We start from the raw sequence: 26,120 nt of genomic DNA, 5'->3' as shown, positions 1-26,120 counted from the left end.
ATGCCTGCCCATACTCCTCCAGCCGGTCTGTACCCCAGACCCCTGGCTGCCCTGGGGGTCCCTCATGGTCCCCCCCTCCCTGGCTCTCCACATCTCTCCTGCCACACTGAGCCCCATCTCCTGCAGCCAGCCCTTCCTCTGCCAGCCCCTCACAGCCTCCAGGGGTGGGACGGTGCCGTGCTGCTTGTGCAGACAGGGTCCCCAGCTGCACCTTGACTGTGGATAGTTTCTAACGTTTAAGCAATTTAAGGCTCTGTGTGGATGGAAGGGCCTTTTGAAACACAAGTAGCTCCATTCCGGAGGCTGATGTGTCTGGAGTGCCCCTGGCAAAGGGTCCCATATTGAGTCATTAACTCCACTCCTGCTCTGGGTGCTCACGGTTCTGTCGGGAGGTGCAGCACCGGCTGAGCAGCATTCCTGAATGCAGGATGAGAGGGCCCATGCCTGACCCCCACGCTGCTCAGCTGCTCTCATGAACCAGAGGCCCAGGTGCTGCTCCCACTGCGGCTCCTCTCCTGTTCATTACAGCAACGTTTTCTTCACGATGCCTCTAACGTGGATGAGTCTGTGATAGGTTTGCTCCTGGGATAAAGCTACAGGGAACTCCTCAGGGCACTGAGCAGCAGCTGAAGCCTGAAAGCCGAGGTCAGAGCCACGGGTCACCGTTGTGTGTGTGTGTGCACAAAGCAGCTCCGAGCCCTCAAGTGGCATTGTAGGAGTCTGAGCATCCCCGGGCATGCAGCAGCACAGCAAAGCTGCCACTGCCAACATCACCGCCCTGCCAGGGCCAGGATGCTGGCATCCCACAGGCAGTGGGGCTGGGTTGGTCCCAGGGAAGGGCAGGGGTGAGCACAGGAGCACCGCATCACAGCCCTGGACATACGCGGGGAGCTATCTTGTGAGAAGCAAATGGATAAAAGCCCAACAGGTCCCAGTCCTTGAGCACGAGGGTGGAGGCACAGGCACAGACCTGAGGCTCCCTGCTGAAGGCTCTCAGCAGCGCCAGCAGCACCTCCATGCAGGGCACCCGCACAGGCACAGCAGGGATCCTGCAGAGGCACCCAAGCCCCAGCAAGTCCAACTTGCCGTCGAAGCTGGAGGTGAATCACTCCCTCCTCCTCAGTCCTGGCCTGCTCCAGGACTCACTCGGGAGTGGGGGATGTCCTCACTGCAAGCTAAACACCGGCAAAGTGCTGCCACAAACCCGCCAATGGTCCCTGAGCATCCATGTGTGTGATGCCACGGAGCCCCGGTCTCGGGAGGACCTCACGGTGGGAGCTGGGGCTGCTTCCTGCTGACAGAGCCAGGCTGTGCAGCCACTGCTGCACCTCACCGAGGTTCTGGGGTCCATTTCTCGTGTACAGGCAGGGGTGCAGCCCCGGGACACCGCTAGGACCACCGGCAAGACCGGCTCCCAGCTGGGGAAGAGGGTCTCTGCTACCCCGGGGGAGGCTCCTCTCCCACAGAGACTCGCCGCAGTGGGGTCCCACCGCCCACGGGCACGCTGCCTGCACCGGTGATGGCGGAGGGAATCTGGGCTCTGCCCCACCGTGTGCTCGGCCCCGAGCACCGCACCGGCCACGGCGCTCGCACCCCCCGGGGCCCGGTCCCTTCCCTGCCCTCAGGTGCGGATGTGGAGCCCCCGCTGCCCGGGGCACGTACAAGGATACCGGTACCGCGCTCCCGGCCGCTCCGCCCCGCCCGGGCATCCCGGCCCCCGCGTCCCGCCGGCCCCGCCCCCGGCCCCGCCTCGCTCCTCCCCGGCGGCTCCGCCCCGGTACCGGCGATCCCGCGCGGCTCCGCCCCGCCCCGCCGTGCCCGGCACCCGCTGCTGCCCGACCAGCGCCGCCGCCGCCGAGCACCAGGTACGGGGCGGGCTGGGACGCGGGGCCCGGCGACTGGGAGCGGCGGAGCGGGGCGGGCCGGGCCGGGCCGGGCCGGGCTGCGCTCGGCGGGCATCGGCGGGCATCGGCCCTGCGGCCCCGCTCGGTGAGCCGGGAGAGCCGCGGCGGCGGCACCGGGGCCGGGACCGCGACCCCACGCGGTGCGGGAACCGGGGGGGGGGGATCCCGGGGCCAGGAACCGCGGATCAGTGCGGGGAGCCCCGACACCGGAACCCCGCGGCGGTGCGGGCAGCGGCCCGGGGGTGCGCGGTGCCCGGTGCGGCCGGAGATAGGAGCCTGGCGGGGAGCGAGGGGGATGGATCCGCGGTGCCCCGTTTCGCCCCCCTCGCCGGTGCGCGGTGCCCGGCCCCGAGCGGCCTCGGCCGCCCCGTGCAACCGAGGTCGCAGCACTCCTGGGTTCCCCCCTCCTCGGCCCGAGCAGGAGCTGCCCCGGGGCAGTGCGGGGCGCCGGTGGTACCGGACACCCCGTGCCGGGCACCCCTCACCCCGCGGGCCACCATGGTTGGGGTCCGGGGGGCTGCAGCGTGCTGGTGGCAGCGGCGTGGGGTGCAGCCGAGGGAGGTAAATCTGCGTTGAGATCCGCGTGTCAGAGGGGTGAGGACACCCGGGGTCGCGTCCCTGCGCTGCTGCTCGGCTGTGGCAGCTCCGCTCGCCCGGCAGCTCCATGCAGGAGATGTGGGATCTCGCTCTGCTGGTGCTCGGCTCCCCCTTGTTAGGAGACACGTCCATCAGCCAGGGCTCTGTATGGGTGACACACGCACACGCACGATCCCAGGGATGTCACTTTGGGTACCACACGCTGCGTTGACGCCGGCTGCTCACGCTGGAGGGATTCAGCCCATGTTGCTCCCAGCAGCTCCCAGCACCGTGTTCTGTGGTCAAGGCCTCGGTGGCTGCTGGTGGGGCTTTGGCAGTGGAGCCAGGCACAGCCTTGTTTGCTGACGGTTACACAGGAAGGTGAAGCTCTCGGGGCTGCTCCAGTCCCTCTTGTCCCCATGGGAGCGCATGCAAAACCCGGTTAGAGCTGTGGGGTCTTGTAGAGGAGCCTGGAGAAGGTCTTCATGGAGCTCATCTGTTAGGAGCATGAGCTGGACACGTGTGAGTAACCACCAGGACCCGGCTTTGCAGGGACCTGGCTTTGCAGTGTGTGCCTGCATGGGGACAGGTCTCACGGTGGTCTCCACACCTGGCACCTCCCAGGGGACAAGGGATGCTGGGGCCCCCGGCCATGTCCTTCCCTGCCAGTGCTGCCCGAGGAGAGGGGCCGCGGAGGTGACCCCCGGGCAGAGCCGGGCTCAGGCTGGCACCCATCATCCATTGCCGGTGCTTCCTTTCCATGGGAAGCGTTTGGTCCCTGCTGTGCACTCAGAGTGGATTTAACCACAGAAGCTCCTTTAGACTGAGGTTATCTTCTCTATGAATTATAATTATTGTAATTATTTAATGGTATGGTAGCATCCAGAGGCCACAAATAATTAGTGGGTCTGTTCCTGTCTGTAGTAAGTATGCTACTGCCATGCTAAGCAGTGCTCTTGGACAGGGTCTGTCCTGTGTCTCTATGGAAATGGTCCGTGTGTTCCCAACTGCTTGGGTGGGGAAACCGAGGCACAGGGTGAGGAAAAGCACTCTCTAATTCCTGAATTCCCCTGGTAGTGGCGTTGTCTGAAGCACACGGAGACCTGTGCGCCTGCATTGAACATCCACTTGAAGGCAGGAATTTGTATTCCGAGAGGACATTCTCCTGCTCTGTGTCGGGAGGCTGCAGCTGCAGCGGCTCCTGCGCCCGGGCCAGCACCGTGGCTGGGCTCCCCAGGGCAGCACCAGGCCGGCAGGGGAACAGGGGCTGCCCCATGGCAAGGACCAGGCTGATGGGGGGACAGGGTGTCCCTGCCTGCACCCAGGGCTGAGCCCCTGCAGTCAGGACTGGTGCACACAGGGTTGACTGTGGTGGTGCAGCTGCCTCTGGGAGCTGCCTGGTGGCGAAGCCGTTCCAGCTTGTTCCATAGATGTGCTTTGTGGACAGCTTGTGGCTCCCAATGGGATTCCTGGCACGTGCAGGAGCACACCGAGTCCCGCTCTGTCGTGTTCCTGTCCTGGCAGCTGCTCCTCTCGCTCAGATGAGGGCCCGGGCACCACCCCCTGAGAGGTGGGATGTGCCTCCCCAGGAGAGCATGGAGCTGCTCTTGTGATGGACAGGCTGGACAGGGCTTGGAGCAAGCTGCTCTAGTGAAAAGTGCTCCTGCCCATGGTAGGGGGTTGGAACTGGAGGAGCTTTAAGGTTCCTTCAACCAGACCATTCTGATTCTACTCTGTGATTCCATGAGCTGTGTCTCCTTCTGCCAGAACTGTTTGGGCCATGTCCTATTTCCCTCACCCTCCAGTCGCTGCAGGAGCAGCCCGTGCTGCAGGTGCTGGCGGAGCCCATGTGCTCCACTGCTGGGCACCAGCTGCCCTCCAGGCTGGGTCTCCAGGTCAAGCATTTTCCCTTGTCCTGCAGCACAAGGGGTCTCCAGGACAATGAGGAACATTAACAGAGCCCACGCCGCGTTCTCTGGAAGGACACAGCCCACAAGGGTGTTTCCATCCTCCTGCCGTGGTCTCTTCTGTGGATGCTGGACCCCAGCGGCTGCTGCAGACTGCAAGGGGCACTCACCGAGGTGGAGCCCTGGGGCTCAAAGGCAACAGCCTCCTGCTGGGTACCGGCTCCCAGGGCTCCCTGCCACGGCCTGCCCGCATTCCCAGGGGAAGGTCACCCCAGCTCATCATGTCCCACTTAGAGTGGTGGTGCCGGTGCTCCTCTGCCTGGCAGGGAGAGGTGGGAACGCCAGCGGGTAGCAGTGAGAGCTGTCATCACAGCTGTATTAGCATCCATGGAAGAGGAATCATTTGGCTTCTGAAAGCTTTGTGCACTTCACTGTGTCTCCTGACCGACCATGTGAAGTCTCCATCTGACAGCACCAGCATCGCTGCAGTTGAAAGGGAGCAGAGCCGATGACCTCTGTGTGCCCGGAGGAGGATGCTGCTCTTCCCTAACTGACGGATCCCTCCACGGGGCATTACCCAGGATGCAGCAGCCCTGGAGAGGTGCCCGCAGGGTGCTGCTGCTGCAGGGGTGGGTGATGGGGGTCCCAGCTCCCAGAGCCTCCTCCTGGGCCCATGGCAGCGAGTGACTGATTCTCTCACAGAGCCCTTCAGCCTGTGACCTAAATAGAGGAGCAAGCGAGTCCTAGCTCATGCCAGCGGGTGCAGGGGGACCCGTGTGTCCGTGACCCTGGGCAATGGTGCTGGGGTGCAGGGCTCTGTGCCTGCCGCCCTCTGCCCAGTGCTTCCAGGGAGCCCCAGGCTCTCTGAGCAGAGCCAACACCTCCCTTGCCTTGGACAGTGACGTGAGGGAGGAGCTCGAGTGGAGCAGGAGTGGAGCGAGGACCAGGGGACACCAGGAGCTGGCCCTGGGGACACAACAGGGCTGGATGGGGTGAGCACTGCCAGGGGGAGCCGGAGAGGGGATGTGTTCGGCACAGGGTCTGAGCTGCTCAGGCACAGGCGCTGTTACGGCATGAGCACAGTCGGATATAAAGGGCCATGACTCAGTGCCTGCAGGACGCTGGGGGTCTGTGATGCTTTGTGAGCAGCCGGGGTCTGGAAGAGCCTCCAAGAGAACCACGAGGGCAGGGCATAAGCTGGCTTCATGGAGCAGCTTCCTCAGTGAGGAGCCAGATCTGGGGCTTGTGACCTGCCCCGAGGAGAGGCCCCGAGTCCTTGAGTCCCGCAGTTGCTCCAACACGAGTTCAATCGCGCCGAGTGCTCCGAAGCCAAGGCGGGATTAAGCTCTGCTGCTGAGTGCGGGGTGGTGACCCCGGCTCCTGCTTGGCCTCTGCTGAGAGCAAACGCCTCGCCCTCCAGTGCCGCCCCTGCCCATCGTCAGTGGCAGCTTTCTCCTTGCCAGAGATGGGGAAGAGCAAAGGTTCCATCCCAGGAAAGCCGCTGCACCCGCAGTGGTGACGGGCAATCAGCTCTTCTCAGCTCCAGGAGAATCTGACTTCCTCTCATAAATCTCTCGGCTTCCTGCGTCCTGAGGGGAAGATTTATCTGTCTGCCCTGGTTCTCCCTCTGCCACTGCCAGGAGGTGGAGGATGGGTGGAGAAGGGAGCAAAGCTGGCCAGGGATGGGTGGGTTGTTCATGGTGGGGGGGGCAGCCGGAACCTCTGTGAGTGCCTATGGCCCTGCCCTTGGATCTTGCCTGGGACCTGCCCCGCAGCCCTGGCTGGTCTGTGCTGCAGGACATCAACATCCATCGAGTCAGGAGGAAGAGCTGGGCTGGGCCTTGCTGCTCCAGAGGAGGAGGAGCAGGGCTCTTCCTCTGAGGCCAACCCCACAGCCCTCACAGGATGTCTCGGCACAAAACCCCAGCAGATCTGGTGCCTGCCTCTCAAAAACCACCCTCAGCCAGTACCAGCCATTGGCTTCCCAAGGGGAAGCTGTGGGTAGGAGCTGCCAGTGCACCGGCACAGCCCGGGCTGGTGATGCAGGACCAGGTTTGAGATCCCAGCATCGGAAGTGGTGCAGGAGGCTCATGGATCTGCAGGCTCTGGGCTGGGGGTGGCTGCTGCGTGGTTCAGAACATCCCCATTGCTCCGAGGAGAGTTTGGGTTTGCAGGCAGCGAGGGCTGTCTGAGGGCTGGAGTTTGGCGCTGGCCATGGCTGAGTCATGGGAACCATGGGAAGTGGCTCCTGATGGCTCCGGGGCTCACTCAGTGGAGGAGACATTGTTCCCAAGTGCACTGAGCACCCACCTCAACCCAGGAGCCCACCACTGAATGCTCCTGTCACCTCCTGCACGGCAGCAGTGTTGCCTGGTTTTCTCTCGACATCATCTAATGTGACCTGCTGTCACACCGTGTTCACGCGCTCATTCCCATAGGAACTGACAGGAGAAAACCACTCAGACCTTAAAAACCTGCTGAGGTGCAGCATCCGCTGTGGCACAGAAGGGAACAAATCCCTTCCAGGCTGCCCCAGCCGCACTCTGTGAGGAAGTGGCTCCTCTGGCTGCCCCCCCCCAGCCCAGCGCCCCTCCCTGCTCCTTCTCTGTGTTCACCCTTTTCCTCTCTTGCCCTTCTCTCAGCTGCGGGTACCCCACATGTTCTCAGTACTGAGTTTTCCCAGGGGTGCAGAGCACCATTTCCTTGTAAACGTTCCTGAAGATGGCAACTGGAATGTGCTGGTGTGGCTGGGGGCTGGTTCCCTGGGCTTCCCATGGCTCTCCGTGCATCCGAATGACCCTGGAGCTGTACTTCCAGGCAGAGCGGTTTCCTCAGACCCAGCTACAGCATGGGGTGGCCCATCGGGTACTGGAGCTACTGGTTGGGATAATGAGCCCTGATGCCGTCTTATGGCCGGGCTTTCCAGAGCTTGAAGATTCCAGCACATGGCAAATAGTGCCTGGATGCGGTGCCAAATCCCAGTGTACCATAAAGCACCCACAGGGACAAGAGGGAGGGTCCTGGCTCTTGGTGTTTGACATCCTTGGAGCTGTTCCCAAACGGAGTTAAGTGCACAGATAACTTACAGACTCTCTCCTTGTCCTTGTGGCTCAGCCCTGCTCTCCCTGGTGGTGCTCTTTGGGAGGCAGGGGGTGACTGACAGCGTCCTGTTTGCTGTGTGGGCAATGGCACAGCCTCATGTGCTCTGCTGCCACTGAGGTCCCTGCTGCGGGCTCCGGGGCTGCGCCTGGACCCTGCTGGGAGCGCCCGTGCTCAGACGTTGGAGCAGGTTCCTGGCTCCCTCTGTCCTGTGCCTGTCAGTGCTCTTGTTGGGAAGGCTCTGGAGCAGGCTGGCCACACGCTGGCAGCCCCCGGGGAGTGCTCAGCCTGATTGTGCTGGTCCCGATCCATGCTCAGGAGGCTCATCCAGCTTGGAAACGTGCGGGCCGGACCCTCTGCCACTCAGTGCATTGCCCCGCTGCAGCTGGGAATGCTGATGTGAGACCAGGGTGGAAGCACTGAGCCCCGCGCAGCACCGGTACTGGCACGGCCCCATCCACGGCCAGGCACCACGGGCAGGGCACGTCTCCCCCGGGGTTGCGGGGAGCAGGGCGGGCAGCGCTGGCTCCATCCCCGCGCCAGCTCCCTCCTGCGCCCGTTGCTGCCCATACTAACGAGCTGCCCCGTCCCTCCCGTGTCTCCGTCGCGTCCGGCCTCACAAACACTCCCCGTGTCTGGGCACGGCTCCAGGCTCGGGAGGGAGCATGGAGCATGGAGCAGCATCCCGACTAGTGCAGGGCTGGGGGTGCGGGAGCCGGGCTGCTCGGCACGGAGGAAGCTGGGTCGGTACCGGGGTGACTCCAGGTCACTGCGCACTCTGGAACAGCAGGAAGGCAAGAGGAGAGGGGCGCCGCGGGGGGGGGGGGGGGGGGGGGGCTGACCCCATGTGTCCATCAGAGGGGGGCTGCAGAGCCAGCGAGGCTCCCTCATTGTGTGCCAAGCAGTGGGCTGGGGCAGGGGTTACGGAATGCAGGATGCGGGACATGGTGTGGTACAAGGGGTAAGTCTGTGCCATAGGGAGCCCGCAGTGCTCATTTGTACTTCTGGCGTTTCTGGAACGCTGGGAGACTGAATGGCCAAGAGAAACAGCACCACTGTCCACTGGGGCTGGCACCACTCCTGGTGCTGCTTCCCGAAATGAGCCATTCCTTAGCCTCCTCCGCACCCAGGACATCGCAGGCACGGCTTCTGCTGTGTGCCCCACAGTGTCATGTTCCGAAGCAGTGTGAGGAGCCGGTGCAGAGGCCAGGGACCGGGTGGGCAGGGGCAGAGCAAGGCAGGAGTAAGGGGTTGGTGCTGGTGGGGTTATGGCCAGGGACATGTCCTCATGCACGGCGGGTCCCCAATGCCCATTCCAACCATGTCTCATGCATGACGGGTCCCCTGTGGCCAGTGTGGTCCTGCCCCACTCAGGCTGGGTGCTGTGCCCACCCCAGCCATGTCCCACACACTTTGGGTGCCCCACACCCTGGTGCCTCGTGCCCTGTGGGTACCCTGTGTCCGTCCATCCCACACGTTGCCCCTGTGCCTGCCCCACGCTGCCGTCCTGCTGCCAGCACACGAGGCACCAGCCCCACGGAGCCAGAGCTATTTTTAACAGCCGCTTCTGCTTGATTTGAGCTGTGAACTTGGAACGTGTTTATGCTAAAGGGGTTTCTCTTTTTTCCTTCTCTTTGTGCTGAAGAGGCAGCGCTGGAGATCAAAGCTTGTCTCTTCGCGTTTGGTGACGGGGCTGGCAGGGAGCGGGCAGGGCCAGCGGCAGCAGCGGGGAATGCTCCGGTGCTCGGGGGGCTGCGGCGCTGGGACGGGGACTCACGCACCCCTCTGTGTCCCCGCAGGTCCGGAGCCATGGGCAGGGACGTTCAGCACCCGACGGCGCGGGCAGCTCGGCACTGAGCGGCGCGACAGCAGCGCGAACATGGGGGGCCGGCAGCGCGGGGGCTCGGCCACGGGCGGTGCTGCCGGGGGTCGGGGCCCGTAGGGCCGGGCTGGGGGCACGATGCCCGCCTCCCGCGCAGCATCCCCCCGGCTCTCGGGCGCGGGATGAGGCTGCCCCCGGCCCCGGCTGCAGCCGCCGGACCCGGGGCCCAGAGCCATGGTCAGCCGGGAGCCCGTGCCCAGCCCGGCGCCCGCGGGCGAGGGCAGCCAGGACAAAGCCATGACCGTGCGCTCGGTGCTGCTCAACCGCGACTCGCCCGACATCGAGAGCCGCCTCAAGCGCCGCCGCAACCGCACGCAGCAGGTTCGCTTCAAGGACCTGGTGGAGGGCGGCGTGGAGCCCTCGGCAGCACCCAGCCCCGACACCCCTCGTGCCTCGCCGCCCCCCAGGGACGCCCCTGAGCCGGCGGCCGCCCCTCTCCGTGCCTCGCCGAGCCGGGCCCATGCCCAGCCGGGCTCGCTGACGCTGCCCATGCCGCGCAGGGCGTGCATGAGCACGGCCATCCAGACCTCCCCCAGCCTCCACAAGCCCTTGACGGCCTCTCAGCCCCGTAGCAAGAGCATCTGCGACGTGCCCGGGGCCGCGGTGCTTCCGGCTGGCCCCCGGTGCCCAGGGGTTTCCGTGCCCACCCCTCAGGAGCCCCGCAGCCTTCCCTATTCCGGTGCCCCTGTCCCGGGCACGGCCGGGTGTTCCGCTGCCCGCTGTGTCCCTGAGGCCTGCCCACTGCCCACTGCCTGTGTCCGGCCCCGCAGGAGCCCCGGGGGGAGCCGTGGGACCACCCCGCGCCCTGCATCCGTGCCCTGCGGCCAGCCCCGGCCCGCCGAGCTGCGGGCACTTGGCCGGAGCGACTCAGAGTGGAGCCTGCCCCGGGGGCACCTCCAGACCCTCGGGCAACCCCAGCCCCACGGACACCCCCAGCCCCTGCCCCATGGGCAACCCCAGTCTTTCAGACACACCCAGCCCCTGCCCATCCAGCACCCTCAGCCCTTGCCCCACGGGCAATCCCAGCCCCTGCCCCTCGGACACCCCCAGCACCTGCCCCATGGGCAGCCCCAGTCCCTCGGACACCCCCAGCCCCTTGAGAACCCTCAGCCCCTGCCCCACGGGCAGCCCCAGCCCCTCGGGCATCCCCGGCCCCTGCCCCAGGGGCACTCCCAGCCCCAGCCGTACCACCCGTCGACCATTGCTGCCACGGGCATCCCCGGCCTCCACCAGCCAGCTCAGAGCACTCCTCCGACCCCCCAGCACCAGCTCTGCGGCTCGCCCTGGGGGGGGCCCTGCTGCTCCTCTGCAGACCCCCTGTCACCAGCGCAGGGCTGGCCCCGCTCTGCCTCCGCGGCACTGCCCCGGCCGGAGCCCCGCGGCATCCGCAACGAGCCTGGGCCCGGCTCCGCAGCACCGCAGGGACACGGGGCGCCGCTTGGGACGCAGCCGCCCGGGCGGGCACCGGAGCTGCCCCGGGCCTGCCTCACCCCGCAGCAGTCAGAGACGCTGCGCCACGTCCAGGACCTTCTGCAGCTCGTGGTGGTGACCAAGGGGCCCCCCGCGGGGGACGAGGAGGCGCGGACAGCTCAGGGAGCGGGGCCCGGGGAGCGCGGGGACCTGCAGTCCCAGCTGCAGTCCCTGGAAGGGGTGCTGGAGACCAGCCAACAGACCATCCGTGTGCTGCTGGACGTCATCCAGGACCTGGAGAAGAAGGAGGCGCAGCGGGACGGGTGAGCCCGCAGGGCTGGAGGGGGGCCTGATGTCCCTGCAGGGCTCGGAAGGGGGACAGGGGGGTCCTGGCACAGCACTGGGTGCTGCCACCTCCCACGTGTTCACTCAGAGCTGCCATCCCCGTGCGGGTGGCACCATGTCTTGGTACAACATCTCTGGCTTGTTCTGCCCATGCCGGGGATAGGGTGAGGGATGCAGCCATGGGGACAATGGAAGCTGTGTCCCTGCCCAGCTCTGGAGCAGCTGATGTGCCCATCAGTCACTGGGAATGGGAACCGGGATGTCACTTCCCACCTGCAGGCTCAGCCTGGCCATGGCAGATGCCCTAGGAGCAACTCTCTGTTCTCAGCCTGCTTTCACCCATCCTTGAGTTACCCATGGCACAGATTTATCAGCTGATGATGTGTCTGTGCCCTGGGGAGGTGCTCCCCACCCTCACCCCCACCCCACCCTGCCCTGCACAGGACCTGCTCCATGGTGTTAGAGATAAGTCTGTGATGGCCCAGAGCTGAGAGCCTCCAAACTCATCTCCCACAAGGGCCATCAACCCCCCAGGAGATGCCAGGAGCCACTCACCCCATGCAGACCTGGTCCTGGCCAGAAAAGCCCTCAGGAGCTTACTCCCCCTGTTCTGAGACAGCTGGATCCCACCGGGGCAGCACAAGGATCTGCTCATGGAACTGGATTAAGCCTGGGCTGGCCGTAACTGGAGCTCAGGCAGAGACACCCTGATGCCACCTCCCAGAGCAGAGCTGATGGGATGGGACATGGGGAGGTCGTGCAGCCAGGACAGGCTGTGGTTTAGACCAAGGGGATGGAGATCCCTGGTCCCTGCCATGGCATTTGGCCACCCAGGGGTGAAAGTACCCAGTGCCCAAGCAGCTCCTGTCCCCCACTCCTCATGGGGACAGCAGCAAAGAGCAGTGTGTAGATTGGAAGGGGCCTTAAAGCTCCTCCAGCTCCAGCCCCCTGCCAAGGGCAGGGACACCTTCCACTAGAGCAGGTTGCTGGCACCTACTGCCAGCAGCATCCCACCCCGAACCCCTATCCCGCAATTCACTCCTCCTGGGCGAGGTGCAGGCTGTGCATTGGATATCCCTACGCACCCATATATTTATGCACCATGTGTATATATATATAATCATGATCTAATTTATGTGCTAACAGGGAAATCCCCAATGTAAAACAATTTGGTGCATTAAGACCTAGTTCCTGAGGGCTGAGAACATGATCAAGGTCAAGGAACAGGAGGAAGACTAACAGGAAAATGTGACTACAATGTGAGACAGGGGGTGATTCTCAACTGTCCCCCAAAAAACTGCAGCCTGCTCTGCCCAGGAGGGGGGATGGAGCCTGCAGAGGTGACCAAAAGCATTTCACAGCAACCTTATCATAGAATCAGAGTATGACTGGTTTGGGTTGAAGGGGCCTTAAAGCTCCTCCAGCTCTAAACCCTGCCACAGGCAGGGACCCCTTCCACTAGAGCAGCTTGCTCCAAGCCCCTGTGCCCAACCTGGCCTTGAGCACTGCCAGGGATGGGGCAGCCACAGCTTCTCTGGGCACCCTGTGCCAGTGCCTCAGCACCCTCACAGGGAAGAGCTTCTGCCTCAGAGCTCATCTCAGTCTCCCCTCGGGCAGGTTAAAGCCATTCCCCTTGGCCTGTCCCTACAGGCGCTTGTCCCAAGCCCCTCTCCAGCTTTCCTGCAGCCCCTTTAGGCACTGGAGCTGCTCTCAGGTCTCCCCTTCAGGAGCCTTCTCTTCTCCAGGCTGACCCAGCCCAGCTCTCTCAGCCTGGCTCCAGAGCAGTTGGGCACCACAGGAGAGAGCTTTGCCTTCATCTGAGTCCTGTGTCTTTCCGTGAATACTTCTCCAGTCCAAAAGCATCAAAAAGATATAAACCCCGGGTGTGGTGTGGGCTCGGATGAGCCTCTGCCCATCTGTCAGAGCACTGCTTTGCTGCCAGTGCCCCCGCTCCTGCCCTAGTGCCATGTGTGGGACACACACAGTGACCTGGGGGGGCTGTGGCACAAAGCACAGCTCTGGGATGGGGATGAAAGGCAGACACAGCGTGAAAGATTCAGGGCTTCCGCCCTGCTCATGTCTGCTGAGGCACCACCTCGTTCGGCCTGGCACTAACCAGCATCACAGGAGGAGAGGAGCCGGGATCCAGGGAGGAGAGGAGCCGGGATCAGGGAAGAGAGGAGCCAGAATCAGGGAGGAGAGGAGCCGGGATCAGGGAGGAGAGGAGCCGGGATCAGGGAGGAGAGGATCAGGGAGGAGAGGAGCCGGGATCCAGGGAGGAGAGGAGCCAGGATCAGGGAGGAGAGGAGCTGGGATCAGGGAGGAAAGGAGCCGGGATCAGAGAGGAGAGGAGCTGGGATCAGGGAGGAAATGAGCCGGGATCAGGGAGGAGAGGAGCTGGGATCAGGAAGGAAAGGAGCCGGGATCAGGGAGGAGAGGAGCCGGGATCAGGGAGAGAGGAGCCGGGATCAGGGAGGAGAGGAGCCGGGATCAGGGAGAGAGGAGCCGGGATCAGGGAGGAGAGGAGCCGGGATCAGGGAGGAGAGGAGCCGGGATCAGGGAGGAGAGGAGCCTGGATCAGGGGTGCCAGTCCCGGCTCCTGGCTGCTGCAGGGCAGCTCTCCGGGCTCACAGCGCCTCTGCTCTGCCGCAGGCGACACTCGTACCGGACAGGGCAAGACATCGCCAACTGCGGCACCTGCCGGGACTGCGCCTGCATCATCTACAGGTACGAGCCCGCCCCGGCTCCCTGCCCATTCCCGGGGCATCCCTGCTCTCCTGCGTCCCGCAGGCTCCTGCTGGGGCTCCGGGATAGACGTACGGGGGGGACGCTGCTGGGGAGGGAGGGGACCTGCCTGTGCCCATCTTCTGTGCCTGTGGTCGTGAGGGGCTGCGGGGTCTCACCCTGTCCACACCCAAGGGGACATGGCACTAACACAGGCACAGCTTTCCCTGTTGTCCCTCCTTTGTGCCAGAAACACCTCCAGCACCCTAGGACACAAACCCGGCTGCGTGGGGTCAGCGGAGACCTCCTGAGCCGGGTCCTGACCCTGGCAAAGGCCATTGCAGGGACCTCAAAGGGAAAAGGTGCAGGAGCACGTGGGGAGCATCTGTTCCTGTGGCACATGGCTGTGTCCATGTGGGTGCGGGCACCTCACGGCTGCAGCCAGCTCCTTCAGAGCAGAGCCCTGCTTGTGCTTGCTCTGAGCCTGGTCCCTTTGTCTCTGCAGCTCCCGCTCCCAGGAGATGGGGTGGTTCCCAGGGTGGGAGCTGCCAGGCTGCAGCTGGCAGGGGAGTTGCTGCAGTTGGTTGTTGGTCACACAGGGGGTTCCTGCTGCTCGCTGGGGCTTTGGCTCTGCTCTAGGTCAGGCCACGGGAGACTTCTCCGCTGGAAAAGGGCCATTCTACCAATGGGGAACGGGTGAGGGTGCAGCCCCTGCGCACCCTCGGGTGCTGCCTCAGTTCTCGTTCTCCTCCTGTTTACACCACGAGCTTCCCTGGTGCAGCTCACAGGGCTGTGGGTGCCAATGGGCCCTGCCTGGTCTGCGCACAGCGGAGCCGTGCAAGGATGTCACATCCCCGGAGGTGGCCCCCTGTGATGGCCAGTCCCTGCTGGGGCTGCTCTGGGCTGTGCTGCCGTGAGCGAGGAGAGGCTCTGGTGGGACGTGGGCAGTGGAGGCACAGCAATCCTGGGCATTGGGTGCCCGGAGCTGGGGCAGCACCCAGGGGTGACCCACGGGGGGGTACAGCCCTGCCTGCCCATGTCCCATCCCAGGGGTACTCACAAGCCAAGCACCTCCATCGCAGCCATGAGCCCTGCACTGCGTGCTGGGGAGCTGGGGTCCTCCGCACCGCCCCCTCCCCATGGGACTGTGCCACAACTCGTCCTTCCCGCTGGGAGCAGCTGGGGACAGCCGCTGTCCCGCAGGGGAGGTGACAGGAGGTGACAGACGCTCCCCATGTGCGGAGCCGTCACATCCTGCAGCACTCCTCATCCCATGGGATGTGCTGGCAGGAGATCCCAGCGGCCCATGGGGAAGCAGCGCGCCACAGCCAGCAAGGCTGTGGGAATACCGGGGGGCTCCGGCACCCTCAGGAAGCCTCAGGGCTGCAGTGGGGGCACAGCCCCAGCTTCCCCTACCCAGACAGAGCCAGGGCACCTGGTTCCTTGCATCCCCAGTGCAGGGATTGATGGGCAGCAGCACAGCCCTCGCATGCCCCAGAGCTGGATCAGGACTGTGGGGGGGGGTCTCCCCAGAGCACAGCAGAGGGGCAGGATCCCCTCCCTGAGCTGCTGCTCATGCTCTCGGGGTGCAGCCCAGCACACGGGGGGTTCTGGGGCAGGGTTCCTGGGGTCACCATGTGCCTCTGCAAAGGGACATCCTGCTGCCATGTCCTGCAGGCAGCTTCTGCCTGTCACCCATTGCAAGCAGCCGTCCTGCTGCGCATTGGGGTCTGCTGCTGGATGTGTGGCACCTCCTGTGCCAGAGCATCCAGAGGTCCCTCCTGCCAGGACAAACAGCTCCTGACCTGGTACAGGGCGGCTTTCGGGGTCAGCCACCCTCAGCTGCCCTCCTGCACCTTCTTCCTCATCCATCCTCAGAGCCTGGCGCTGCCTCTGCCTTTCTCTTGAGCTTGGCTGTGCTCTGCCTTTCTCTTGAGCTTGGCTGTGCTGGTCCCTGTTCCATCTCCTCACCAGAGCTCCTTCACTCTAAATGCCCAGAGAAGCTGTGGCTGCCCCATCCCTGGCAGTGTCCAAGGCCAGTCTGGACACAGGGGCTTGGAGCAAGCTGCTCTAGTGGAAGGTGTCCCTGCCCGTGGCAGGGGTTGGAGCTGGAGGAGCTTTAAGGTCCCTTCCAGCTGTAACCATTCCATGGTTCCATGATAAAAACTCCCCTAGGGGCACTCTGCTCCCCAGGCTCCCACCAGTGGCTGCTCCCGTGCGAGGCCCCTTCACGTGGGTTCAGCCATTCCCAACAGCCACAGGCCAGCAGCGCTGCAGCAGGATGGGTCCTGCACCCCCTACCCCATGCATCCCAGCAACCCTGGGAGCGCAGTGGGGCTCCCAGGGACGTGCCCTGGCAACGTGCGTGGGGCTGAGCATGGGGGGGATGCAGGGAGGGAGGTGGCAGTGGGGCACAGGCTCATGGAGATGTCCATGCGGGGACACTGACCCTGCTCCCCCCATTCCTGCAGCGTGGAGCACGATTTCCGGCAGCAGGAGGGCCGCTTCCAGCGCGTGCTGAGCCATATGGATGGGGACGTGGCCCCCGGCTCCCCGGAGGCTGTGGTGGGCACCGCGGTGCCACCGCGCCAGGAGCCATCACCGGGGCTGAGGCCGCCCATGAAGATGGACCCCAAGAAACACCGGCGGAAATGCTTCTGGTTCTTGTGAGCGGGCACGGCCCAGCCCTGAGGCCTGCCCTGTCCCCCCCTGCTCCAGCAGGGTTTGGTAGCACCAGCTTTTCTATTTCTAACCCTTGGTTCAGAGCAATGAAGCCCCTGTGGAACCAACCAGGTCTGTAAACTGGGTGTGTGACCTGGTGTGGCACCAGGGCAAGGGGCCGGGGCCGGTGTGTGATGGGAACTCAATAAATCCCACGGGGACGCTATTTTTGTTACATCCTCTCCACTGTGTGCTTCTGTTCTGGGTGAGGATGAGGATGGGGCTGAGGATGAGGATGGGGCTCGGGGCTCTTCCCCTGCAGCGCTCACCCAGCCCCAGGACTGGGGCTCCCCAAGTGCCACCAACAGCCACAGTGTTCCCGGTGCCCATCCCCGTGCCCCAGAGCAGGGGCTGCCCCCCGTATTCGGGCAGCCCGCAGTAACCACAGGCACTGAGGCTGCACCAGGACAATGGTCCCTGTGAGACCTGTTCCCAACCCCCCGCAGGGAGGGTGGGCTGTGGGGGAAGAGCTTCCATCCCGCTGCTGCACCCCCGTCAGTCGGGTCTTCAGGGACAAGGACAAAGCAGGATGGCAAACTGCAGCCTTAGCTCGGCAAGGCTCAAGGCAAACGGCTGAGATGCTGCTCCGGACGTCCAGCGCCTCCCCGGCCACAGCACAACACAGCACAGCACAGCATAGCACAGCGCGGCGCTTCTCCGCGGCACAGCACTGCCCCACGGCACGGTACTTCCCCATGGCACGGTACTTCCCCATGGCACGGTACTTCCCCATGGCACAGCAATTCCCCACGGCACTGCACTTCTCGACGGCAAAGCCCTTCACCACGGCACAGCGCTTCCCCACGGCACGGAGCTTCCCCACGGCACGGCGGTTCCCCGCTGCTGCCCAACCCCATCGCTCCCTCCGGGCTCCCGGAGCACGGGACGCGGCTCCTCGTGTCCCGGAGCAGCTCTGCCCCACGTCCCATCGGTGCCCGTGGAGCCACCCTGGCCACAGCTCCGGTCCCCTCCTTCGTGCTGGGTCGGTGCTGGAAGCCGGGGCCGAGCAGAGCTCTGACCTGCCCACCCCTCCACGAGGTGTCCCCGCTCCTCCCGTGTGATCTTGGCACATGAACCTGTGACTGTTCACCGGCTCCAGTCGCCTGTTTCCTATAGAGCACAGCCCGAAGCCCTCCTCTGCTTCCCAAAAGGGGCACTGCCTGCTCCTCCCAATGCCCCCCCCGCTCCAGAGCTGCTCCCGGCGCTGCTCCCCTTCCCTCCCTCATCCTGCCGCGTCCACCCCCCCACACCCCCGCAGGCAGCGGGACCCGGGGCTGCGGCGCTGGGCACAGGAGCCCTCCGCAGCTGCCCCATCCCGCGCAGGCAGCAGCCCCGGGGCGCGGCACTCACCCGCAGGGAGCTCTCCCGGTCCAGGACGATCACCCTGCGGGTGACGGGGTGCAGGAGGCGCTCCAGGACCAGCCGGACGTGCTGCTTCACCCGCACCTGCGAGGGAATGGGCGTCGGGGCCGCGCCTGAGGCCGCGGGGCGGGGAGGGAGGGAGCGGACGGGCGGCGGCATCGGCACAGGGCTGATGGGAACCGCGCCACCGGCACACGGCTCCTGCGGTCCCGGGGCTGGGGGCACCGGCCGCGTGTGCAGGGCAGTTACTGCTGCCTCCGGAAGACAGCGGGTAGCTGTAGATAGGCCTGGGGTGGAGGGAGCACCCAGGCAACATAGAATCATGGAATAGGGTTGGAAGGGACCTTAAGATCACCAAGTTCCAACCCCCCTGCAATGGGCAGGGACACATCACACTAAACCACGCCACCCAAGGCTCTGTCCAACCTGGCTTTGAACACCACCAGGGATGGAGCATTCACAACCTCCCTGGGCAACCCATTCCAGTGCCTCACCACCCTCACAGTAAAGAACTTCTTCCTTATATCCAATCTAAACATGGGGCAAGGGGGATGGCTACTGAGGTGTGAACACCCCTGGTACCCTGGTACATCAGCCTGGCACTGCAGTGACATAACCCAGCATCCCCCAGTGCTGCCTTATCCTTCCTGTGTTCTAACAAAAGCAATCTTCATCCCTGGCCCTGCTCTGCCAGACCTGCTCCAGGACCACAACCACATACATGTGCCTCGAGCACCCGGGTGTGCTCCAGCACCCGCTCCTCTCCCAGGCACCTGAAGGTGCACAACACAGCACCAAGTCCATGGGGCCTGGGTGAAGGTGTGGGTCCAGACCCCCCTCAGGGCAGGACAGGGTGCTGGGGGATCCCAGTAAGCACAGAGCCCTGTGGGCCCCAGCCCTGCTGGTCCCACACTGCAGCATCCCTGCAGCATCACTGCATCAGCTCTGGCTCTGGGTGACCATGTGGGTTTGTCACTGTAGTGGGATGCAGATCAACCCTTCCTGACACCTCACACCATGTGTCAAGCACTGAAGCCAAGCACAGCACTCACCAGCTCCTGATGCCGCTCCTTGCCTGTGCCGGGTTGCGTCTCCAGCTCCTCCGCTCTCTGCAATGAACAGATCCCTGGATGTGGGGCTGGTGCCAGCACAGACAGTCCTGGCCCATGGGAGGCATCGAGGATGGGTCACATCTGGGCGGTCAGACACCCACAGCAGCGCCGTGCCTGGGGCAGCAGGATTTGTCCCTTTGGCACTGGGCAGGGGCTCTGGGGCATGGTCTGCTCCCTGCTCATGGAGCACATTTAGGTCTGTCACTGCTGACTCTGGAGCGCAGTGGTGCCCAGGGACCTTCTCCCTGCCCTCACCATCCTCCTGGTGTGCAGGGCAGGGACAGTGAGAGGCACAGTTGGTGCTGCAGCGCCTGATCCTCTGGCCCTGGGCTTGGAGGAACCTTCTGCACTTCCCCCATTGCTTGGGAGCTCTTTGGAGAGCACCTGAGGTGGAAATCAAACGGGTTTTCCCCCCATCGTGGGCAGGTTCCCAGTGGGACAGTGGCCACCAACAGCCCCATTTGACTTTAGGTGACCAAAACCAGCCCCAACCATATCATGGCCAGTAGCTCATGCTTAACCTTTCTCAAAGGGGGTTTTCAGGTCGCTGCAAGGTGATGACTGGAGAGGGAAAGGAGGAGCCGAGGGGATGGGATTTACCTTCTGGGCCTCGTACAGCACCTCCAGGATGCTGCTGAGCAGCTCGATGCAGGCCTCCTCCTCCTCCCCCTTTGCCACCAGGTCCTGCAGCAGCGGCACGGCCGCCTGCAGCAGCAGCTCCCGGCAACCTGCGGGCGACACGGAGGTGCCAGGATGGTGGCTGCCAGCACCAGGAGCACCGGGAGCACTGGGCAGGGCAGGGACCAGCAGGATGGATGGGACCAGCACAACGTCTGCACTGGGCTGCAACTCCCCTGCACGGAGCAGTCACCTTCCCCCTCCATGGAGTGGGTTTTGGAGCAACATTGAGTCCTGTCAAGAAAGCTCCAGGGAGGGAATCTGCTGCCCCGATACACAGCCAAAGGCAAGTCAACAGAAAAAGCCTCAATCTGGTTTGCTTCAGCTCCACAGTGGACCTGGTTCTGCTGCCCTGCTCTGCTGAAGGTGCTTCAGATTGGACAGACAGAGGCTCCTTCAGCTGGGAGACTCTTTAAGCTGGGAGACTTTAAGCTGGGAGACTTTAAGCCGGGCAGCAGCTGGGCAAACCAGGGCTTCTGCTGCTGAATCCATGAAAAACCTGCTCATCCCACTGCATCCTACCCTGTACTCCAGAGGTCCCTGGGACTGTGACCTTGTCCTCAGAGGCAGCAAGGGACCATTAAGGCTCCCAGCACCTTACACTGTTTATCACAGAACCACAGACTGGTTTGTATTGAAAGGAGCTTAAAGCTCACCCAGCCCCAACCCCTGCCACAGGCAGGGACCCCCTCCCCTAGAGCAGCTTGCTCCAAGCTCCTGTGTCCAACCTGGCCTTGAACACTGCCAGGGATGGGACAGCCGCAGCTGCTCTGCACCCTCCTAGGGAAGAGCTTCTGCCTAAGAGCTCATCTCAGTCTCCCCTCTGGCAGCTTAAAGCCATTCGCCTTGGCCTGTCCCTACAGGCCCTTGTCCCAAGCCCCCCTCCAGCTTTCCTGCAGCCCTTTAGGCACTGGAGCTGCTCTGAGGTCTCTCCTTCAGGAGCCTTCTCCAGGCTGCCCCAGCCCAGCTCTCCCAGCCTGGCTCCAGAGCAGAGCTGCTCCAGCCTTCGCAGCAGCTCCATGGTTCACTCCATAGCCCTGGGTGCACCCGGTGGGGGTCTGGGCATTGTGTCCCTCCCAGCAGAGCCACCTGGGCACCGCAGGTAGAGGAGGGTCACTGAGGCAGGGACTCGTCCCCATTCCATCCCATTCCATGGCCTTCCCAGAGGCTCAGCACCCGCCCCCCCGGTTCCCCTCTCACCGTAGGACTGGAAGGCTTTGCTGTGGACGATGTCGCTCAGGGACTGCAGCTTGTGCCTCAGCAGCCGCTGCGGTGGCAGGTTCCCAATGAAGTCCCGCAGCAGCGCCCTGCGGAGGAGCGTGTGGGACCCGCGGCTGCCGGCGGCTTTCCCGAGCGCCGGGGGCCGGGACCGGCTGTCCCCGTGCCGCGGCTGGGACGAGGCTGTTCCACGGCTGAGCTGCCCCACCTCGCAGAGCAGCCCGAGCCCAGGAGGGTTTGCACTGAAGGGCACCAGGCTGCGTCCCCGCCGGCAGCTCCCAGGGTGCGGGGTCACCACAGGGGATGGGGCAGGCGCGGCTGCGGCAGGTTGGGGGTGACGGGGGTGATGAGGACCCTACCCCAGCACGGAGGAGTCGAGGATCCCACACACGTCCTCAAGAATGGAGGGCAGGAACTTCAGGGCCGCTCCCTGCAGAGACACAGCGGCGCTGCCGGCACTGCCGCGCTCTGCCGGCTGGATGCTGCGGGCAGGGGGGTGACCCCGGACCCCCCCAGGCTGCGGCTGCTGCTCCGGAACCATCCCTATCCAGCCCCTCTGGTTAAAGCAGCAGCCCGGGCACCATCCCCAGGGAGCGGGCATCCCACGGGGAGCAGGTTCCTCCTGCTGAGCCACCGGCACCCGAAATCACTGAACCCAGTCACCGCCTCTGCCACGGCAGCCGCAACAACCGGCTCCAGCCCGGTGACACCAGGACACATACCCTGCAGTGCGATACGGGGTGATATGGGGTGTGCAGGGCCCAGCCATGCTGCTGTAACCCCAGCACTGCAGCGGGTTTTCCTGGTTTGGGAACAGCAAACACCAACCCCGAGCTGGTCTGCACTAAAACCACCCTCATTACATCCACGATGTGACTGAGCAGCACAAATGATGCACTTTCTGCTCGTCCCCAGCTTCCCTGGTCTTTCCAGCCTTTCCGGACCTCAGCCTGGAGCCAGGGACCCTCCAGTCTCCGGGTGCAGCTGGGACGGTCACACACACTCCTGCACTTCAGCATCATGGCAGGAGCTTCCCTGCCTGCAGATCCACCGGATCCCCCCCGAAGGAGCCGGCTCACAGGCCCCTGAGCTGCCTCCCGAGGCAGAGGCTCTTCATGTTTGAACCACCCTGGGTGGGTTTTTCCCCGAGGATCAGCCCTTGGAGCAGCCATCGCCGCCTCCCACCCTCTCCAGACAGAGGGATTCCACAGCTCCATGTCCCAGCTCTGCTCTGCCCTGCCCTCATTGGGACCCCACCTCGTGCACTCGTCGCCCTTCACTGGGGCCTTTCCAGCTCCACTGCAGGTTCCAAAGCGCGGACACCCAGCGCAGATGCACACAGGGACTTACACTGTGGCAAAGGACATTTGCCGGTGTCTTCTTGAGCCCCTTCCTGATAATTCCCACCTTTGAGAATTCCCTGACCAGTGCCAGGCACGATCACCTGTGTTCCAGCAGAACAAGGCCAGGTCCCAGCCTGTCTCCAGACCAGAGGTGCTCCAGCCCCAGAGCATCTCCGTGTCTCCCCACACCTCGGTTGGCTCCCGGCACAGCTGGATCCCAGACATGGGTTTCCCCTCTCCCAAGTGTCCTCGGCCTCCTCTGCAGCCCTTTGGCACGTGGCTGGTGGATCCGGCTGCACATGCATGCCCATGGCTGTAATGTGCCATCACCACCGCCACAGCTACCCTGACCCACCGGAGCCGCTGCAGGGATGCCTCTTCCCAACCACCTCTGCCTGGACCACGGCTCCACTCGGGCTGCGTTTGCAGGATCTGTTCCCTGCAGCCCTGATCATGGTGCTAGGAGCTGTGGGAGCTGCAGCGGTTTCCATAGCAGTCTCTAGAGCAGCAGCACTGAGATGGCAATCAGAACAAGATGCTGTTTGGATGGGAGAGGGGGTAAGGAGGAACCGTCCTGCTCCTCCCCAGCAGGGTGGCTGCTGTGTGGTCTGCAAGACTGCTTGGTTTAGGTTATAAGGGATTAACTGAGGCTGCCATGAAATAATACAACACAGGAGCTGCCGCTTGTCCAAGGACACTGCGTGTGATGGGATCCCCATGCGCCTCTCTCCATCCCAGACACCATCCTCACCCTGGCACAGCACCAAAGAGACACCAACCCCAGCCCCAGCTCCTGCCTCCTCTCCCTGATTGACATCATGGAGCACACATGGATCCATGGCGTTCTCCGCTCGGCTCCAGCCCCAGCACCATCACATGGGCACAGGGGGGACCTCGGCACCAGGTGCTGGTAAAGGCCATGGCCATGCCCAGTGACCCTGCAGTGCCCAAGGCACCGCTCCTGCTCCTCCTGAACCCCATGGAGCCAGCCCCCCGGGGCAGGGATGGGTCTGGGCCAGCTCCAGAGCAGGGATGCAGGGATGAGCACCAGGAGCCTTCCCAGGACCCTCCTCCCAGGCGCTCAGCAGCAGCACCGAGCTGTGATGAAGCGCAGCACAGCCCCAGGCACCAGCACAGTGTGGATTTGAGGTCTGGGGCCTCTGGGGGGGGGGGTGTCTCCCCTCTGGGCGGGGGGCAGGACCCTGCAGGCGCAGCAGCTCCCATCAGCACCCTGCACATGGGGCTCTGCATGGCCGGTGTCACCCAGCATGGGCACAGCCGGTGTCACCATGGCTGCGGCACCATCCACCCACCACGCACCAGCACTGAGCCCCCCAGCACCCGTACCTGGGAGAGCAGCGTGGGGCCCTCCAGCGGGGACTGCATCAGCTGGTTCAGGGACAGGAAGAACCTCTGCAGTGAGCGCTGGAACTCGGCAGCCTCCTTCCCCTCGTAGAGCCTGCAACAGCCAGAGGCACATGGGGACAGGCTTGTGCTGACCGTGGTGACGGGGCTGAGCACCTCGACAGGCGATGCTCTGCTCAGCACCACCTTTGATCCCCATTCGCCACACTCCTTGGTGACTCTTTCCACATCTGCATTCAGCAGCAGGACCCAGCACTGGCACTGCTGGGCACCAGCACTTATGTGCACAGTGACCTGTACCAAAGGCTGCTGCTGCAGGTACCCCCCTCACACGCACTCGTGGACTCTTCAGGTTTTAAATAGACTTGTTCACAGTCCTGAAGTGCCAGAGTTCCAGCTCTGGGGCAGCAGCACAAGAGGGATGTGGAGCTGCTGCCGCCAGGCCAGAGGAGGCCATGGGGATGCTGTGAGTTGGAGGATTCCATCAGGAAAATGGGCCCAGCCCTTGAGCCAGCGCCCTCCCCCCCCGAAGGCTCTCAGGTCTCCCCTTCAGGAGCCTTCTCTTCTCCAGGCTGCCCCAGCTCAGCTCTCTCAGCCTGGCTCAGAGCAGAGCTGCTCCAGCCCTCACAGCAGCTCTGTGGCCTCCTCTCATTTACCTGCTCTGCCAGAGAAGGGTCAATGTGGCACCCAAGGACACCCCACTGCAGCCCAGACCACGGCAGGAGCTGTTGGGGACCCCAGTAACATCCCCATGGAGGTCATTGGGGACACTCAGCAGCCGCAGGGTCCAGGCTGCACAAGTGGGTGCCTGGAGGACAGGGGCAAAGGGGTAGCGCTCGCAGGGCACTTGGGGGGACTGGGACAGGAGGGGGGATGAGCAGGTCCGTGCTGGAGCCGTGGGGGGATTTGGCTGCAGGAACAGGGGCTGAGCAAGGGAGTGAGCAGTGACCAGGGTGGTGAGGGGGAGATGCGGCTGCGGGTACCCCCATGTGTGGGGTGAACTCTGGGGTAACAGCACCTCCAGGAAACCCCCCCGCCTGCAGCAGAAGCAGAAGTGGCCGCAGGAACTGGGAGGGAGGAAGCAGTGAACGGGGATCGTGTCACTGCATGTCACCAAGCTGCAGATCCCTACCCCAGCCATGGCGGGGCTCGGAGTTACCGTGGGGCGCACAGGACAGGTCCCGATGTGGGGATGGGCATGGGGGCTCCACCAGTCCCCGCCTGCCCTGGTCCTGGTCCCTGGAGGTGCAGCGCAGCATCCCCTGCTCCCGAACCTCCTGCCCGAACCAGGGAGCCCCTTCCCCAGGCCGGGGCTCAGGTCCTGATCCAGCTGAGCTCCCTTCGATCACCCTCATCCTGCTCGAGCTGCCAGCGGCGCATCCAGAAACAGAGCCGCAGCATCTGCAGCAGCTTACTGTAATTACAGCTAATTCCTTTCAATCGCAGATGCGTACAAATTGTAGCAGCATTTAAAGCATTTAAAAGATCTGAGGAGCTCTTATTGCGGTTGAGATCGCCAAGATAAAGGGAAGATGAATCAAAGCACTGACTGTCTGCAGGGAGCGCTTTGTGCCAGCACGCACTCACAGGGTTGGCTGCTCCATCCAATTCACCTTCTGTGCCGGCAGCTCTACAAGCTGGAGATTTCCTCTGTGTGACGAGGAGGGAGATCCCTCCATCGGGTGCTGGAGCATCCCAGAGCCCTGGAGCAGCCGCCGGGCCCTGCGGGACCCCCAGGGAGGGGCTGCATGGGGCAGGAGGGTGATGGGAGGGGGCTCTGTCAGACCTGGAAGCAGGAGCTGCACCCCCCTGCCAGTGCGATGGGGGAGACAGCAGGGGCAAAGGGGGCTCTGAGGGGCCTGGGGTGGCCGGGACCCTCCTCAGCTCCTCCCCATGAGCAGGGCACAGAGCACAGGTGGGACCACAGCGCATCCCAGCCCCTCTGCGCGGTGCTCAGGACCGGGGGCAGGAGCAGCCCCCCTGCTCCCACCGACCACGGGCAGAGCCCGCGCCTCCCACTGCTCCATGGGGACACTTCGGCTTTCGGTGCCGCATACTGGGAATGAAAGAGGAACGTGACTCGCGGCTTCTGGTAACAGGGCAGTCGCGCGTGAACCCAGCGCACGGCCTGGCTCAGCCCCTCCTGCAGGGCACAGCCCTGTTGTGCCATCACGTACTGAGACAGGAACCGCATCCCACGGGGAACAAGTGAAACCAGCAGCGAGCTGTGACCTTGTTCTCAGTGACAAGGACCTATCGAGGCTCCCAGCCCCTTACACTGCTTATAGCAGAACCACAGACCAGTTTGGACTGCAGGGAGCTTAAAGCTCCTCCAGCTCTGACCCTGCCATGGGCAGGGACCCCTTCCACTAGAGCAGCTTGCTCCAAGCCCCTCTGTCCAACCTGGCCTTGAGCACTGCCAGGGATGGGGCAGCCACGGCTTCTCTGGGCACCCTGTGCCAGGGCCTCAGCAC

At 64.0% G+C, this 26,120-nt stretch overlaps 2 protein-coding genes across 3 annotated transcripts in view; one reads left to right on the top strand and one right to left on the bottom strand.

The window, feature by feature from the left end:
* LOC134170628 (dedicator of cytokinesis protein 2-like) overlaps window positions 1-26,120 on the bottom strand; it is a 48,382-nt gene that overhangs the window by 9,193 nt on the left and 13,069 nt on the right. For both annotated transcript variants that reach the window (XM_062632169.1, XM_062632171.1), the window contains exons 23-28: window positions 23,629-23,740; window positions 21,298-21,368; window positions 20,921-21,027; window positions 19,643-19,770; window positions 18,983-19,039; window positions 17,919-18,014 (exon numbers count right to left, since the gene is read on the bottom strand). In XM_062632169.1, coding sequence (XP_062488153.1) covers window positions 17,919-18,014; window positions 18,983-19,039; window positions 19,643-19,770; window positions 20,921-21,027; window positions 21,298-21,368; window positions 23,629-23,740 — 571 coding nt within the window. The remainder of the gene's footprint in view (window positions 1-17,918; window positions 18,015-18,982; window positions 19,040-19,642; window positions 19,771-20,920; window positions 21,028-21,297; window positions 21,369-23,628; window positions 23,741-26,120) is intronic.
* On the top strand, window positions 1,773-16,658 carry LOC134170631 (uncharacterized). The gene is made up of 4 exons (XM_062632182.1): window positions 1,773-1,865; window positions 9,286-11,101; window positions 13,776-13,850; window positions 16,319-16,658. Exons 2-4 carry the CDS (start codon window positions 9,543-9,545, stop codon window positions 16,515-16,517), a joined length of 1,833 nt encoding a protein of 610 aa, XP_062488166.1. The 5' UTR covers window positions 1,773-1,865; window positions 9,286-9,542; the 3' UTR covers window positions 16,518-16,658.

The sequence above is a fragment of the Pezoporus occidentalis genome, unplaced genomic scaffold, assembly GCF_034315485.1.
Source record: "Pezoporus occidentalis ecotype Australia unplaced genomic scaffold, CSIRO_AGI_Poc_V1 ctg386, whole genome shotgun sequence".
NCBI lineage: Eukaryota > Metazoa > Chordata > Aves > Psittaciformes > Psittacidae > Pezoporus > Pezoporus occidentalis.
This window is presented reverse-complemented; position numbering and strand designations above follow the sequence as displayed.